Here is a 19,930-nt window from a genome sequence, read left to right on the forward strand (position 1 = left end):
ATGGTTGAATACCTATTTATGTATAAAGGCGGACCCAGGGGTCCACATTTGGCCTTTTTTCTTATTGAAATCAAAAACTGTAGACTTATGATTTAGAGTTATACAGTTTAGTTTAAAATTTGAAATAATAATTGTGGCTGAGTTTTCACCAATAATACGCTTAATTTGTCAGATAAAAAAGCTAAATTATTTTCTTATTGTTATCATATCTACATCATTATGAACCATATGAAATAAATCCAGCGTAAAATGACAAATTTTCTTAGTAATTGAATAAGTATCTTACCGATACATTCATTTATTGGTAGATCGTAGATCGGTATTATAGAGTTATTATAGAATTGAATATTCGATTTCAATAGGTGTTCATTAGCGGATATTTAACAATAATGAATAAAAAAAATTAAAATTAATTACATTCATGTAATGCTACTTATTTACTTGCTAATCAATTATTTATAATTATATATATTTTTTTTAGCATTTATTTCCTATTACTCTAATTAAAATTTGTTGACAGTACACTTACTCACAGTCATAAATATCTGAAATTAGTTGTAAATCATAATTAGGTATAATAAACATACTTAGGTGGATACTTTTCCTATTACAACGGTGAAATATTATATTACCTAATTAGTTTAAATACCTAGTTATTTAACGGTTGTAAATCGTAATAGTTCGAACAAGTTTAATTTAAAGCGTCTACTACGTTTTTAATTTATACATTGACCATTGACGTAGGTAAACGGTCATGCAAATTAATAATACCTATATTTACACTCTTGTATAATCCTGTTGGCTATTCTTCAACTTGTCTTCCAAATTCCATTTTTGCTGTGAATACCATAATTAATTATTGCTTTCTAGTGTGTGTAATATTATTTATGAATGATAAATGTACTTTTAAAGTGATATCAACTGCAGTAATGATTAATTATTTTAGCTAGCGTTATTAATTAAAAATGTTGATTTTTTAAATTTTGTATTTTATTATAGATAGGATAGGATGAGATTATGAGGTCAAAACAGTAATACATTCGACCTCTAGAATATGATCTTAAAGAGTAGTCACTGGGATAATATAGATAATAGATCTTGATAATTCTTTCATTAAATTCAAAAATAATAATATTATTATTAATGATACAAATGGGTTTTTAAATATTTACTAGTTACCTATATATTCTACAGTTGTATGCAACCTAGTTTAGGCACAACTACAACACTACCTATATTAATTGTTTCGTCTTCAGTTTAGTTTTTGAAATGTAAATAAATGGTTTGTAAATTATTGCTATCAATGCATTTAATTAAAATATTGTGTATGTAGTATTATAAATAATAATAATGTACCTAGTGGTGGTTAAAGTTTCAAGTCCTTACGGCTTACAAACAATATTATTTTGAATCACTACAAAATAACAACTAAAATTTTTATTTTTGTTTAAATATCTAATTTTGTAAATATTTGAATTTGAATATTTTCGATGTGCATTTTTGAGATATTTAGATTATAGTAAGAAAAAAAGTATGAACATCATTATATTCAATTTTTTCAAGCCTTAACTACTTACATTTTAAATTTGAAAATAGCATGTAAATTTTTGTAACTTTGTTTCAGTTACAGATACTCATAAAAATTCGTGCCTATTTATTTTCAATTTTTTTGATGTAATAAATTTTTATATACGTATACTTATATGAGAAATATTATTTAATATTTTTAAGTATTTAAATCAAGAATACATTTTTTTTGGAAAAAACTATAATTTAAAATCATAAGATAACTTAAAAAAGAGCCAAGTGTATTTTGATATATTTTTAAAATTATATTAAGTCTGTAAATTCTAGAAATTACTTATACCTATAAGTAATTAGGTATTAAAAATTATTTGTTTTTGAATTACAATAAAAAACAAAATAAATTTTAATTTGTATTAATGATTATATTGTGTTGCGTAAATATTAGTCCAAAGTACTACTTATCTATTATAAATGTTAAAAAAAAAAATTATATATATACATTAATACTTACATTATTTAAAAACTAATTTATACATTTATGACATTGTTTATAAGTTATATTAATTAATAGGGCTTAAAATTTCTGATAGGACTTATTTTTTTTTTTTTTGTATGGTTAGAGTTACATCCGATTGATCGTCTTCTAAATACACGACGAGAATAGCATAATACAGCCAATACAGGCCCTATTTTTATGTGCACTACGACACACTGTGTGCACCACGAATGTACAAGTGTGCACTACGGTCTGTAAAACAAAAATTAAATAATATGCCAGCTACTAGAAAATATGAGAATTTCCTGAATTTTTTAAATTTAAATTATACTGAATTATAATTTCTTTCTATTAATTTTCAAACATTGTTATCAGTCAAAAATATTTTGTTGTTATATTCAATTATTATACACACACACATATATATATATTTATAATAAATTTCTTTTTCCAAGACAGTAGCGAGAGTCAAATTTCTGTTTAAAGCAATAAAATTAAGTGTACAGTCCGAAATTTTACAAATAATAGGGCCTGCCATAACACATACGAATACATTAATATCAAAATAATAAATATGTACTATGTATGCATCAATAATATTAACTTTGTAGAGGCGAGTTTATAATTATTTCACATGTTATATGTTTTAACAAGCAACAAAAAGGTTGCTTAGATATCTAGTTGTCATAAGTTACAACTCACACTAATATACATTTTATGGTAATGATAATAAACTATTACAACTGGTAAGTACACAAAATTCCGTTTACATAATGAATATTTATGATAGAAATATCACATATTCAATGGTCATTAATACCGGATAAGAACCAAATAGTAAAATATCAAAACGTAATTAATATAATTTACTCAGACATGATAATTTTGCAATTGAATAATGACTAATAAGTAATAAGTAATAACTATCGTGGTTTTAAAATTAAAGATGCTTGTACTAATAAGGTATCTTGAGCGCTATCTGTCTAAAAAATCAAAAGCAAAAGAAATAAACTAGAATTCTTCAAATGAACGTTTAATTCGTTTTCTTTCGTGATTCAAATATTTAGCTTTGTACGTTCCCCACCTGTCTGTCGGGCCAATGGTTGTACATGCGCAGTACGCTCGCTTATCATTATTATCATTGTTATTGTTGTCAACACCAAGACAACTAACGTAAAAATGTACGACAAGTGTAACGTTTTTTTTTTAAAAAGTGTTTGTAGTTTGTTCTCAGAATATTTATCCTACCGAAACATGATTTGTAAATGCATTAGATTTTTGACATGATTATCGGTCGTTTAAGTATTACGCTGTGTCGAGGATAATAATATACATCGTGTAAGCATACAGTTTAAATTATATAAAATAATTAAAATACCAAGATTTCCATATTTATATTTTAAAATGTCGAATTATTCAAATATTCCAAACTTGCCTACGTATTCTCAATTCCGAGCTACAGAAACTGTAAGTTATACACGTTGACAATATTTATTATTACTTAATCATTAAGTCTTAATTGTTTAATTATTTTGTTAAGTGGCAAATACTAGTCGAACATTTTAGAAGTGGCATGCCGTTAAAATCTCATCGGCACCAGCTTTGGTTTAAAGACAACTGTTTCACTGGATTTGAAGCAGTTGATTGGATGTATAATGAAGCATCTTCTGGGAAAATACAACATTTATTTAATAAAGGAATTACACGTCAACAAATAGTAGCATTAATGAATAAATTTTTTGAGGCTGAAATTTTTAAAGCTGTTAGTACAACATTAACAAAATTTAAGGATAAGTCAGAATTATATGAGTGAGTACCATAATTTGTTAAATAATTTGTTTTACTTTAAATTAAGCAAAAATCAAGTTTTTAAAGATTGTCGTTTTAGTTTTTTATATTAACTACATTAGAATAGATATTACTTACTTCAATAACTTGAATTTAAAGAGGAATAAAAATAAATTTAACTTGTGTTTTTTTTTAATTGTACAACTTAATTTAATTTCATAAATAATTTTAACTACAAGAAAATTAAAGATTTAAAAAAACTTATTTTTAAATGTTATATTTAACGATTTTACAATATTTACATTGTTCTTAATTTTTTTTTTATTATACAATATTTTTTTTCATACATATTTTCATCAATCATATTTTTATTAGCTATGTAATTTTTTATTTAAGCATCATATTTATGTGTAAAATAATTAAAAGTTAAATGTTTTTTTTAAATTTCTATCCAATATTAACTGTCTAATGTCTTAATTCTAAAAATTATTATACCTAAATTTATTTTTAGTTTGTGACTTCTACTTGTCATAATCGCATACAATTTATTACTACTGTTTCAGATTTTCCTTACCAAAGAATATGAATAAAACAATTAGCAAAGGATCTGTATTATCATCATTAAATGTATTCCTTATGAATAAACCAAAATCATTGTCCCCTCAACCCAAAAAAAGTGATAAAATTATTAGTAGTCATAGAATGAAGTCTTATTCAATGGAAAATGTTGCAATGAACACATATTTAAACGAAAACCACAAAATTGCTAATTTTATCTTACAAAAGTAAATATTTATTAATTATGCTTCTAATACATATAGGTTTAGGTATATAATTACATACAATTAATCAAAATAAACTATATCTATAATTAAAAGTTTCCTCTACTTAAAAAAAAAACTAACTATTAACCTAAAAGTTAAACAATTTAAATTTTGTTCTTATTAATAATGTAAATAATTTAACACATAAATTACTTGATAAATAATGTGGAGTCTCATAAGATTTTAAAAATAATTTAATAATTCTGAAAAACATGATTACTTTTTATTCATAAAAATGTAAATTTAAGTAATATATTATTTGTTAATTTATAGTTTACAGAATATATTAAAGAGTTTTAATATGGATGATTTTTTAAATACTGAGAATTTAAATAAGCAGTGGATAATTATGAATATTTATAATCAAGATTATAATGTTGATGGCTTATTTCCACATTGGGTAAAGTCTGCAATGGATAGCTTGACATCTGGTAACTATAATTTATGTTTAAGTATTAGTTCTTTGTATAATAATAATGTTTAAACATAAAAAAATATGTATGTACTGTATTTAAATAAGATATTTTACAAATCTGGAATCAATAAACAATTATTACAAGTTCTGTGTTTATGATAATAGGTACCAATTCATACTTTTATTACTTTACCAAAGCTAATAAAATAATGAAAGTGCTATTGACTTTTAATGTTTATCTGTTCTATTTCTTTGAATATTTTAATGAATACAAGAATTATTAGTTATTTTATTGGTATAATATAACTACTTCAATATTGTATATTTAATTTTAGCCAAATTTTTACATTCCTAAAATGTATTATTTTATATTATAGTTGGTAAAAATTTAAGTTATATTACTAGTAAGTTTGCTAAAACATTTTTAGTTAAAAATGTAAGTACTCACTGATCAGTCTAAATAAAACTACAAATAATTAAATAAATAAGAACTATTTAAAGCATTTTTTGATTGCTGAAACTCTTGATTTATTTACCTATATGTTTAAATTGTATAAATTATAAAACAAATACCTATTCTATTCATTTAAACAATAAAAATATATATTTTGAATTTGCAGTACATTCTTAAAGTTATCAATATTTATTATTTGTCATAAATTATTCATAATTATTTTATAATTTATTGATTTTTATTGTTTAGATGTGGAAATGAATGAATGCACTTATCCTGGATTTAAAGCTGATGTTTATTCTGTAATCAAGGATTATTTTTTAAACTCGGAGGAACCACTGATTCCCATATCTTTTTATGAGATATTTATTTCTATTTTAGTTGTGGTTGAAAGATATGATCATATGTGTAATAAGAGAGTAAAAAAAATAGAAAATAATAATTCATCTCGATTATCATCAAATATGTGTTGGGAAACTGAATTTTCCACTGATCATTCAAAAACGTGTATTGTAAATAAATGTTTTGATATTTCTGAACATCAAGTATCATTACTTTCCAGATCTTCTGTCAGTAGTTGTAGCAGTACATCATTTTTTGAATCATGTGAAGTAGAACAAAGTAAAATGGAACATAAACCACTAAATATTTCACATAAATATTTAAAGCCGAAGTTAACTAGAACAATCAGTTCACCAGAAATATCTGTGAAATCACAATCATATTATCAAAAAAATATGGAAAAAATAAGAAAAAGGAAAATGGGTCGTACTATTTCTAATAACTCAATTACTCCAAAAAATTTAAATGAACTTAATGAGAGCTTTTATTCAGATGAGTATGGTTTTAAAAATAAACCATTAGAAAATAATAAATATGTTTGTCCATCTACTTCTGGATATGTCAATTTTGGACTTTTTCAATCTGAAAAAATAAGTTACGATGACACAAATGGCTTTGATTTAGATATGGCAATTTCTACTCTTCATAAGCTAATTGATATAACACAAATGGACCATACGCTTGCCCTTAAAAATCAGTCATTTAATGGTATGATTAAATATCGTAATTGCATATTAATATATATTCCTAAAAACTTTTGATCCTAAGGTGATAATATTTTAAACAGTTTTGAGAGAAGTTTCAAAGTCTAACTAACAGTATAAGGTTTACTGATACTGTGTTTAATTTTTAAAGAATGTTCTTTCCTGATTTATTATACTTTAGAAAAATATTGTTTCTTTATTAATTTAATTATAAGTTATAATTTATAAAATCTAATCTACTTGAAAATATTGCATTCAATTTTCAATTAAAAAAATAATTTAAAAATTACTTTTTGTAATATATAGATTTAATTTATGTTATGAATTAACATTATTTATTATTTATAGGTTTAAATGAAAAATCTTTACATCTGGGAATTCTCTTGTATCAATTATTAAGTCTATGTCTTCCACCATTAAATAGAGCAAAATTACAAGAATTTTTAAAATTTGTTTCTCATCTATCATCGACTTACACTAAGGTATTGTATTAACGTTTTTATTTATATTATAAACGCACAAATTAATTGTAAAACTTTGGTATACCATTTAAAACACTCATATATTCAAAGTAGACTTTTTATGATTATTTAAAGACAAAATAATTAAAGCTTGTAAATGTTTCTATCTAATATTTGATTTTAATGCTGATATATTAAAACATATTAGTTATATTTAAATATTTGACAACAGTTGATAATTTTAACAAATTAGAAAATATTTAAGTAAAATATTATTCAATTTGTAATTTAAAAAACAAGTTAATTAATTTCAAAAATTGTATAGGTTTTTTTTTTTTTAATACAAATAATTATTTTATAAATTTTGAAGTCACATTTAAAATTTCAAAATTATTTTAGTTAAATTAATATGAGATTAATTTGTTATTCTAGATGCTATTTTATTAATTTTACTAAGAAATCTTTATTTTAATATTAATACCTAAACACTCGGAGAATTTACTTTTTTTGTACATATGTCTATTTTTCATATAATATTGCATAATTTATGTGTATGTTAATAATATTTTGACCCATGTTTTTTTTAGATCACTGATAGATTATGCTGTGCAGTATTGAGACAAAATACTAATCAATTTGAATATGATTGTTTAGCTACTGATGTTGTCAAATTTTTAATTCATAATCAAAAATTAATATTTTTACCTATTAAAACAGATTCAATTTTATCAGAAAAGTTTAATTCTTTCAGAAATGATGATAAAAATTTTAAAGTTAGTATAAAGTATTAAAAATATATAATTAGTTTCACAAGAAATATGACTTGATAGTTAATTCTCACAAACCTAGTAGTTCAAACATTTCAAAAAAACTTATGCTTTTTATTTTCCAGCTTAAATTGAGGACCTCATAATTTGAAAAAAAATTACATAAGCAACATTACTATTGAGTTAATTTTTTTGTGAAACACACTATATCTGTTGAAAATAAAAATTATGAAATTTTTTTTATAATTATGTAAAATTATAATGTATTCTTGATAAAAATTTGATTTGTTTAATATATTTATATATTATCAACACTTTTTTAAGGGAATATAATTAAATAAAACTTTTTTTATTCAAAATAATAATAAATATATAATATTAAAATAAATGAACTTTATATTAAAAACGAATATTACACTGTATTTTAGGATAGTATGCACTATTGTCTTAGAATATCAGACAAAGAATTTGAAAAACAAAGAAGTACTGAATCTAAAGAAGCCCTTATTGAATTGTTGGATCAAATTATTAATAGTTCATCAATGTCTAATAAAGAAAAGAGTAAACGTATAAAATTAGTAAGTTATGAATGTTATGATATAAATTTTAAAAATGTTGTTTTATATTTATATTTTGAAATATAGACTATTATAGTTAAATTTCAATCGATGATACTTATTTACTGTTATTTCTTTTTTAGTTTCAAAAAATGTATCCTGATGTCTATGAGAGAAGATCTACACTCCTAGAGCAACATAAAAAACAAAATCCAGTATTAAAAGAAATTAGAGTTTAAAATTTTCGAATTTAACAAAGAAATTAAATACTACTTATTATTATTAAAATTATTTTTTATTATGTTAATAGTATTTTAAGTATAGATGTTGCATAATATCAAAGATAAATTCAAACTTAATTTTATGGACAATTTTAAGCTTGATATAAGACCAACTTAGTATACTTTTTTTATCTATTATAATAAAGTGGTGCTTATATATTTGTAAAATAATTAAAGTTTTTTAACCATACCTTAGTTATTAATTAATGTGTACACGGTTTAATTAAAATATATTTATTTTCTATTATTTGTGATATAATTATCTTTTTTTAACTACAACCTTTGCTGCCTTATTAAAATATTTGTTGTTCATTAGTTTTTAATCATTTTTGAAATTTATTTATTGCTTGATAAAAGAAAATTTTTATTATAACAAGCAAACAATAAGTTTTAATTTATATGCAGTATTACTCTACAGTATATTTTGCATGTTATTATTATATTAATAAAGAAACCTAATAATCATGCCAATGAAGCTTAGGTATAACATAATTATTAATTTGAAAATGAGGCTGCTTATACAGTTTATAAGCACCTAATGCACTCATTATCTAACAATTAAGACTTATTACTAAAAGATTGAAATTTGTTCATACATATTTAAACATCAAAAATTTTAATAACAGCCATAAAACATAAATTAGAAAAAGAAAGATAAAGTAAAAAAAAAAAATTTAAAGCGCATCATATTCTTGGACGGAACTGAACTCAACCATACAAGTAATATTTGACAGGTACTGGATTTCCATAGCTGAATAAAATATTGAATAGGAGTAAAGTATAGACAATTCATTATACATATCATCTATGACCATTTTTAGATTCTGGATGTATTAAGAAATTAAGTACTTGTATCAGTATTAAAAGATTCAAAATTTTACTGTACATAAAAAATGATAATATAAATACTTTGTTTACAATTTTAAGATTCAATGGTTATTTGTTTTTGAATTAACAAAATAAATAAATCTATTTTACCGAAAACCTCTCCCGAGACTAAAATATTTTTCATGGTAAAATCAATACATTTATCACTCAACTCAAAATCTAAACAATATTCCTATCTTATACAAACATTACAAACATTTTTTTTTTTTGTTATAACTGTTATAAGCATTTGAAATTAAAATTTGAACAATTCTGGATATTTAAACGAAGATTAATAATTTTAGTTATTTTGTTGTAATTCAAAAATATTGTTGGTAGTAATTTGAAGCTTTTAACGTATTTGCACATCAACATTCCTGCAATTTTTGCCATACAATAATAAAAGTATTTATAATAATAATAATAATAATAATAATAATAATAATAATATTGTAATATATTTATACATTTCTTAAAATGTTTTATAGAATTAGGATCTGTGAATCCAGCTTAAGTAACACTCTTGATAAAAGTTAGCAGGTAGGTAAGTTATTTAGTTTGTGTACAAAATACGTATTTTCAATATAAGATTGAATTTATCTTTTACCTAGTTGTTATTAAAAGGAATTATTTAATTTTTACAGAATAAACATTTGCTTTTTTATTAAGAATAATGGTTAATAATTACGTTGGTTTTGTTGATGTAATAATACAATATTAATATTAATATAACAAAATAATATATAAAATTTTATAAATTATAATATATGTTATGTATAAGTACCAACTGATATAATATATTGTAACTTATAAACATAAAGCATAGCATTGCACTTATATTCATTATGACTTCTAAAATTTTTAAACTATTCCAAAGTCAGAACGATATTTTTATCAAAGCACCCGAATGAATTTAGTTATACCTAGTTAACTAACACCCGAAAAATTGTTATTTCACGAGTTTTATGTAATAAATACTTTAAACATTTCGTATATTGTTATTGATCTGTACTATTTGTATCTAGTCATTCAAATAACGGATTTTGTAATTGATTGTTTAAAGATAATTATTTAGTAATTCTTGACATCAACAATTTTGAAATTAATACATTAACTTATACTTTTAATCCATTTTATATTTAATATTGTGTATCAGTGATAGGTATTTTACGAGTTTAATTATAAAGTTTTCCTAAACTATCTAACACCCGCACATTAACTGTTATGAATACCTTCCTAAGCATTTGCATAATTTTTTTTATTTCGGCGTTAGATAATCTGAATACATTCAGCACCAGAAACCCAAAATTCGAATAAACAATTCGGGCACTAAGCCTCGATTGTAAGTTACAATTTGAAATCACTCCCGAAAATATTTCTCGGTTGCGTCACTTCCAAACGCCATCACATCATTACAAACGGACCTACCGATTTACACAGAAAACGATGTGAAAATAATTGTATACATCTAAAATCTGCGACTACGTTACGCTACATCGTTATGTTATATTTTTTTTCCCGGTCTCGTCAGCACTCGGCGCGTACAACGATAACGACGATAACACGCTCTCTGTTATCTTCGCGATAAAATAATTTTGACCAGATTTGTCGGCGGCGGAGTAGTAGTAGCAGGATGATGGCCTGGTGTCGGTGGAGGAGGAAGTGGACCTTGTGTACCTCGAACAACACCGACAGATGATTATTATTATTATATTATGTTATGATAGTACAGCGGACTTTGGAATCGTATGTACTCACAACTAACGCGGTGTTTGTGCGTTTCCATTTCGTGATTGTATTAAATTTTCAAACTTCGTCGGACGAACGTCGGTGATGTAGAATTACGGTATACGTGCATTTATATTATATTGGTTATTGGGTGTTTTTATTATTACTTTCGATTTATAACAACGGAATCTCCGTGTCGCCACTGTAATCATCACCATCATTTTGAACCCAAAATCGGTATTGTTTACTCCCTTTATCGTGATCGCCCGCTAGTGCTATGTTTGGTTAGGTACGTTTTCGGGAAAAAGGTACTCGAGGTTTTTGATTATTCTCTACTACAACGCCCTGGACGAAACCAGACTTACGACCACCGTGGTCAAGAAGCCCTTTCTACACCAGAGTCGTGTGAATGGCATGACTGCACATTTATTGTCGATTTGGGAAATTTGTTGATATTAACCCGTAAGTGTAATATTATAATTCTTGTAAGTCATACACCTAACCTAACTCAACAAGTCACTAGAATGGGTTATTATGAAACGATACAGACTGAGTTAATGGTCAATTTAAGTGTTTTTATCTAATGATTAGAGATTCAACCGTTAATCAATTAATACATTTTTTTAGTCTTATTGACACTTTCTAATAATAAGAGTTAATATCGGTGTTGTAACAGATAACATTTTTTATTACTCGTTAAGAAAAACAACATTTTAATTTGTTCATTAAATTAAAAATTTTAATTTTTCTAATAGGTAAATCATTTTAAATAGGTAAGGAAGTAATAAAATAATTATAAAACATGTGATAAAAACAAAAAAATTTCTTTATAATATATTTATATGTATTTACTGTCAAAAATTCCAAAATAAGCATAAATAAATGATCCACTAAAAATGGACCTATACTTAATTAAAATCTATACATCAAATTTAGTTATTGTTTTTTATATCAATCAAGTTACAATTTAAAAAAGTATTTTAAATTTTAAGAATAAATAAAAATTAAATATTTACCTTTAAATATTTACTATATTATATAATGTATAATTAATTAATTCAAATATGTATGTGTAAACCATTATTAAATATTTATCTGGTATTTATTTTATGTTTTAAAGATTTAATGTTATGAAGACTCATTATACTTTTGATTCTAATTAATGTAAAGATTGTATGTATCTTTTTGTACATTTTTTTTAATTGTCTGTTCATATTTTTGAGCAGAAATAATATTCAATTTTGAAGGTTGTTTTTGATTAAAAAACTGATTCTAGTTAGTACTTTAGAAAATGAAAGGCATAAAATCCTAAGAAATTTTTAACATAACTTAAAAAAATTAGATTAAAAACAGAAATATTTTGCATAAAACAAAACTTAAAACTTTCCACTATTATTTAAATTATTAATTTCAATACTTAATGAAATTTTTAAGTTATTTATGAAGGTTTGAAATTTGAAAAAAAATGTTCCTCAAAAACTTGAACATTTTATCTATATTAATTATTTTTTTTCAAGCACCTATTTAATGTTTTCATAAAGTTTTATCACAAAAATTTTCATAAAAATATTAGGTACACATATACATTAAAAAAACAACTTAAAAAAAATTATTTATACCTTTATAAAGTTTTATTTAAACATTTAGAAAGTAATGATTAAAATTAATTGCCTAATAAGAGTTTTTTTTTTAAGAACACAAATAAACATTTATTTTTGAAAAAAAATTTAATGTAATTAATAAATATTTTTTTTATATTTTACTATATAAAAGGTTTAGATTCTTTCATTTTTTGTGTATTGTTCAGGAATATATCACAATTAACATTGATTTTTGTTTGTGCATAAATATAAAGTACTTATAGATTATATTTACAGTAATAGACTCACTTTAATAGATACAAGTAATACGGTTTAATTTTGATTTAAATAATAAATTTTAGTATCAACATTGTTTTTTATAATACATCAAAATTTTTTCACAATATCAATATTAAAAACATTTATAATAAAACATTTTTAATATCTTGTATTTATGATAATACCTACTTTTAAAATTGAACACAATACATATGCTAATCAATCAGCCTAAATTTGTAAAATGTATTATCATTAGACTTTTAATATAGTAACTATTTCAAGATTCTTTAAAAAAAATTACACTTTAGCTACTGCAAAATCAAAATTTAAACATACAGTAGAGCCTTGATAGTCCAAAAGAATTCTGACAGAGCATCATCCAAATTACCACAAGGTTTTAAAAATAACCTACTCAAATGTCTAAAATTTTTATTTTTTATTTCACTACCTTTATATTTATTTAATTTTAAATTTAAAAACTAATAATTAACTTTAACATAATGAATTACAAAAAAAAAAAAAGTGTATATAATAATGGAACTTAAGTATAGTAGTCAGTAATTTTTTTCTGAATAATACTTTTAATTCCGAACAAACTATAAATGTATTTACGAATAAAGGGATTTATGCTATCCAGATTACTGCATTCGCGGGATTATCAGGGATCTGAACTATCTAGGCTCTACTGTATAACAAGTTTATAAAATTCTCCATGACATTACTTGTTATATAAATTAGATGATAATTTTAGTCTTATATTACATTAGTTACTGCACAATTTCATTTATAATATTTATTATATTAAATTATGAATAAATATTGAAAAAAGTATATATTTTAATTATTTAATTGTCTTAGGTAATTAATCAATTTATATTTAACATGCATTTGTATTCTAATTGTAAACTCAACATTTTTGCATGGACATGGTCAATAAAAATAATATAAATGACATTTATAATATTTAAATTTTTATTATTACACTATATAATAAAACTGGTGATATTTAATTAAATAGTTAAATTAATTTTTTATTAAAGTAAAATAAACATTATATAGAAATTCTGATAAAATTATTTTAACATCACTCTGAATCATCTCTAATAGATAATATGTTTTTGTACAAGAAATGATATATTATTTTAATCAATAATAAAAGGTTTTGTATTTTATTGGCCTGGTTATTTAAATATGTTTAAAAGTGTTTTAGATTAATTTTGAATTATAAGACAAAGAATATAAATAAACTTTAAAATATGTTATATTTTAATTAAATTCATGGCTGAAGTTCATAAATAATTAATTTAAAAAAGAAATAATGAAATTTAAAAAAAAAATAATACCTATGCTTGTCATAAACAATTATTTTTCAAATAATTTAATTAATTGCATTTATTTTTCAGGTTTGGATTTCAACAACCATGCAAATATAAATAAACTAGCTATAAACAATACTATGATCTTACTTTTTATTTTATTTCAAACTTTATTTGTATTGTAGTCAGTAAAAAATAATTCTAATATGGCTGCACATTGTTTTGATCCTAACAATAAAGCCAGGTATGTTTAAAAAATTGTACATTTTTATTTTTTTTACTAAAAATTTATTGATTTTTTTAGTTGGTATTTTGGACAAATGTCACGTATTGAAGCTTCTGATTTATTAATGGGTGAACGAGAATGTGGAACATTTTTAATTAGAGATAGTCTTAGTATTCAAGGAGACTATGTCTTATGTGTGAGGTATGTAATTATAAATTATTTAAGAGAATTATGTGACTAGTTTCAATACTATTTTGGAATATTCTTGAAAATATGATCAAGCTTTAAGTTAATCATATTTTACAAAAAATATTTTCAAATTTAAATAAAATTTAAAGTAAAATTGCATAGTCAATAAAATTTTAGATTTATAAAATTATATTTTTCACCATTTTGTTTGAAAATCAACATTTTTTTTTTTTTTACAGTATTTTTCTGGTAAATATAATTTAAATTGCAAACATTGATTTAATGTAACCAGTAAATTTGATAACATTCATAATTTAAAATTTATTTAAATAAAAATAATCTAATTTTTCTAATTTTGAGATATATTATATTTTTGGGGGGAATTGAAAGGAATTGCATTAAAATAACATTAAACATATATAAATTATACTTTTAACATATTAAATCTATATAATATAAACAATTGATTTTTCTACGATAAATTAATTTTAAATTTAATATGATATGCACTTATTATTATTATTTTTTTTTATTTTTTTTGTTATTTGTATAAAAATTATGATCAGATTATAAAACTGTATATAGTATATAGTAAAATACAGTTATTACTGATTATAAATAAAATAATTTAATTATACGTTCATTCAATTAAGACCATAATTATTTTTATACAATGATTTAATTAAATATATTATTTATTGATGTTACAGAGAAGATAGCAAAGTTAGTCATTACATTATCAATAAAATACAAGAAAATAATGAAATAAAATATCGAATTGGTGATCAGATGTTTGCGGATTTGCCTAGTTTATTAGCATTTTATAAATTACATTACCTCGATACTACTCCTCTTTTGAAACCCGCTGTTAAACCAATAGAAAAAGTTGTTGCCAAGTATGACTTTGTTGGAAATGTAAGATTTTATTTCAGTTATTTCATATACATTGATTATACAATATTAAATTACATTTTTAAATTTTTTCTTTAGGATCAAGATGATCTACCATTTAGAAAAGGAGATATTTTAACAATTCTTGTAAAAGACGAAGAACAATGGTGGACTGCTAAAAATATAATGGGTCAAATGGGTTCTATTCCAGTTCCATATGTACAAAAAGTTAGCTATTTTATATTTTGAATTATTATATTCAGTATAGATTTCTAAACAGTGAAATTTTATAAATTATAATAAATATATTATAGTGTGATGTTTAAAATTTCTCTAGCCCACAATTAGAAAGTATTTTTATTGTTATAAATATTTGATACTGGTAATAAAAGTATCTATTGATATATACTAAAAAAAATTAATTATTCAAAAGATTGTTTGCCAATCAATTTCTTAGATGCAAGATCGTCTTGAATTTATTCATTAAAAATTTTCATATAATACACAAAAGTTATATCCATATATGTATTTTTAATTTTTATGACAACTATTAAATAAATAAAAAGAATTTTTTTTTACCTAATCACAACACTTAATTATTAGTAAAATTATAAAGAAAGTACGATTTATTAATATTAATTACATTATTTAACTAAAGCATTATGTTAAAATATAAACAACTATAATATGTAATCATTTATGATGTAAAAAAGTAAATAAATTGTATCTTAATTCTATGTTTAATTTTAAATTTTATTTTAGTATGAAGGAAATCCAACATTACCAACAAAAGATAATAATCAAATTCCTGGATCTAATAATGAGTCGACATTAAGACGGTCTAGTCTTCAAGTAAGTTGATTGATTTATTTAATAAAATATTGTTTGTCAACTCTTTTTTAATTTATTTTTAAATTAAACTATCTACATAAAATTCTTATTTAAATTAAAGTTGAATTGTATACTAAGTTAACATATTTAATTCTATGAATAGAGCTCTTAAATTTAAATACTACGAGTATAGCAGGTTAATTAGGAAATTATTTATTTACGAGTTGTTTTTTTTTTTTTTAATTTTTTTTTTTGTTAATATAGAAAAAATTACCAGCTCTTGCTAGAGTTAAACAAGTTCGTGTACCAAACGCCTATGACAAGACAGCATTAAAACTTGAAATTGGAGATATAATCAAAGTAACAAAAACTAATATTAATGGTCAATGGGAAGGAGAACTAAATGGTAAAACTGGGCATTTTCCATTTACTCATGTAGAGTTTGTGGATTCTGAAATGAATGATTGTATAAGTGACAGTTAATTGCTTCTCAATTTTCTTAGTTATTATTTGATTATTTTTAAAATAAGTGATGCTAATGGCAACTAACTAGATAGATTAATACAGATATATTTTATTATAATGAATCTTTGTATGTTAATTCATTAAGATAGAGATTTATCTACTTAATTGAAATAAATCAAGTATACATGTATCAGACAACTTCATTATGTAAAGAAATATTGAATTAATTGTAAAGTATACCTTTATTGCATTAATTTTCCAATAAAGCAATAGCAAGTGAAACATATCAAAATCAAATTTTAATAATATAAATTAAAAAAATTACATAAATTAGGTCTGATACAACTGAATAACTTACAATATTAACTATATTTTAACTATATTATTTTTTAGTTTTTATTTAAAAAAATAAATAAGCGATCAACAATTAGATAAACAATATACATTTATATGACCAACTAATTAAACAAATTAGTCAATTAATGACTAACAAAATAATTTTTTTTTTAACTTGAGACCAACAAATAATTTAAATAATAGTTATGATATTTACTTATGAAAATATATTTTATATTTATTCAAACCAGTTTATAATATCAATTATTAAAATTGTTTAACATTTATAAAAAAAAAAAAATAGTACCATGAATTTGATTATTATTTATTACTCATTCGTTTTTATGACATGAATCTAAAATGTTAATTTTTTAATAAAACTAATTATAATAATCACAAAATATGTATGACAACATAACCTTTGACCAAAAATACTGTAACTAATTTGACATAATAATTATTTCAGTATAAACTGTTAATATAAAAGCTTTATTTTTTTCATTTGTTAAAAAGTTTATTTTTTTTAACATCTAATATTTATACAGATCATTTTAAATGACTTAAATATAAAATAATGCTTAAATCTTTGTTGCAAATTCTAAATGTTTATATTAGTGTTGTTTATTAAACATTATAATTTTGAATAATTATCAATTATTGCTATTGCGGGAAAAGTATTCTTGAATGATACAAAATAAATGCTATATAACTTACTAAAAATACTCAGATAATAATACTATTAGATTAGTTTGTTAAAGTTTGATGTAATTTAAAAACAATATCTTGAAATAAATGTAAAAATTTTAATTTATACTACCAAATTAGGTAAAATTTATCTATTTCATTAAGTTTTTATTTTGTTTGTAATATAATGTTTAATTACACAATTTAAAAAATATATATTAATTTGAATATATAATATATATTAGTACTATATGAAAGCTTACTAATCTGATTTACTTTTTGACATAAATTTATAAATGTATGCTTCACAATATGTATATTAAAATTAACTACCAACATTTTAATTATTTACTATTAGAATTTGTATGTTTGGCGTTTGTAATCATTTTTTTTATACATATATTAGCCTTGGTATCATTGACTATTAACTTTTTTATTATATATATTTTAACTTACATTAGCTTACATTTTTTTTTATGTATACATGTACATGGTTTACAATAATTTATCTAGTTTTGAGTTGTTATAGAAGGTAATTAGCTACTGTGTGTTGTCTGGGTTAAAGACTCCCAACTTAATGCTGAAAATCTTTTTTTCTTCTGATTGTAATTATTATAGATTAAACAATAATTTACCATTTTTATTTTTTTATTTTTAATGTGTTGTAAATAAAAATAAAAAACAAACAACCCAGACTTTTTTATAGAAAAATACTATATCTCTTCTTATGTTTCTCCTTAATTCTTAAATTTTTGTTAAGTTTTTTCAAAGTACAATTGAAAATAAAAATGTTTGTCAAATCAAACACTAGAGTTGTCCAACTTTAAACAATATTTGATACTTTAATTTAATTATATTAGGTAGGTCTAGTATTATGTGACCTGGATTCTGTCATCTCAGTGATGTTTGATTGACTAATAAGAAATATAAAAATAAATGTTATTATTTCTTACCTAATTCAACTGAACAGTAACTCGATTATCTTTACTTTCTCACCAGTTCAAATAATGATGAAAAAGAAAAATAATACTAAATCTATTAATAATATCATGTGTACAATTCAATGATTACTAATCATTAATCAATAGTAATAATAAGAGTAACAAAATTTGAGTAGTAATTAATGAGTAAATTGTAGTTCAATAAGTATTATTAAAATTATAGTAGAAATTGTTTAGAGTAACATTCTAAGGACAAGGAAAAATAGGTCATAATAACTAATAGTATTAACAATTGAAGTTTAAAAGAAAATTATGATGAATAGTATACCTACATTATTAAAAAGAAATTTATTATTTTTATTGATAACTTGTTTTTATTTTAAATGTCAGTTGGGTTTATCTTTTGTTTCTAATTTTTTAAAGTTGGTTTTGATCTCATATAATTAGCTGCCATCAAATTTGACTATGATTATTTAATATTTTGCTTTATCTTAAAATATATTCTTGTTTTGCACCGTTGATAATATTATTTGAGCTTTAGATACTGTAAAAGATATGCTTTTTGTCTAAATTTACCAAAAAAAAATATTGTTATGTCTTAATAGTAATTATAAGACCATCATAGCAACAGATAAAAATTATACTAGACAGATGTTTTGCCAGGACCTTAGATTTTAGGTCATTGACATACTGATAAGGTATGTTAGTATAACTAGTGTCATCATAAATGATTTTTACTGTATGTAATTCTTATAATACATGTATAATATCATAAAAACTTATTTAATTAATGAAATATTAAAATAAATAAATGATAATCTCATTAAATAATTATTGTTATCGTCTTGTTTTAAAAATATATAATCTTTATTTGGTCATCTGATTTTGTCCGCTAAAAATAATGATTTAAGACATAAACACAGGGCTCACCTTATCAACTTGGAGAAAATTTTAATAACAGTATTATTGATATTTTTAATT

General features: G+C 22.2%; 2 protein-coding genes across 2 annotated transcripts; both read left to right on the plus strand.

Annotated features, from left to right (window-relative positions):
- The first annotated feature begins 2,661 nt into the window (after positions 1–2,661).
- Positions 2,662–8,743, plus strand: LOC112595315 (DEP domain-containing protein 1A-like). The gene is made up of 9 exons (XM_025340460.1): positions 2,662–3,490; positions 3,564–3,832; positions 4,375–4,596; positions 4,909–5,066; positions 5,754–6,554; positions 6,899–7,032; positions 7,599–7,784; positions 8,207–8,356; positions 8,479–8,743. Exons 1-9 carry the CDS (start codon positions 3,428–3,430, stop codon positions 8,572–8,574), a joined length of 2,079 nt encoding a protein of 692 aa, XP_025196245.1. The 5' UTR covers positions 2,662–3,427; the 3' UTR covers positions 8,575–8,743.
- A 5,773-nt stretch (positions 8,744–14,516) lies between these two features.
- On the plus strand, positions 14,517–17,241 carry LOC112595322 (adapter molecule Crk). Its single transcript, XM_025340473.1, has 6 exons — positions 14,517–14,630; positions 14,691–14,813; positions 15,512–15,716; positions 15,792–15,920; positions 16,455–16,544; positions 16,788–17,241. The coding sequence occupies exons 1-6, from the start codon at positions 14,593–14,595 to the stop codon at positions 17,004–17,006; spliced, it is 804 nt and encodes a 267-aa protein (XP_025196258.1). The 5' UTR covers positions 14,517–14,592; the 3' UTR covers positions 17,007–17,241.
- The last annotated feature ends 2,689 nt before the right edge of the window (positions 17,242–19,930 follow it).

The sequence above is a fragment of the Melanaphis sacchari genome, unplaced genomic scaffold (genome assembly GCF_002803265.2).
Source record: "Melanaphis sacchari strain LSU unplaced genomic scaffold, SCAv2.0 Contig26_pilon_pilon, whole genome shotgun sequence".
NCBI lineage: Eukaryota > Metazoa > Arthropoda > Insecta > Hemiptera > Aphididae > Melanaphis > Melanaphis sacchari.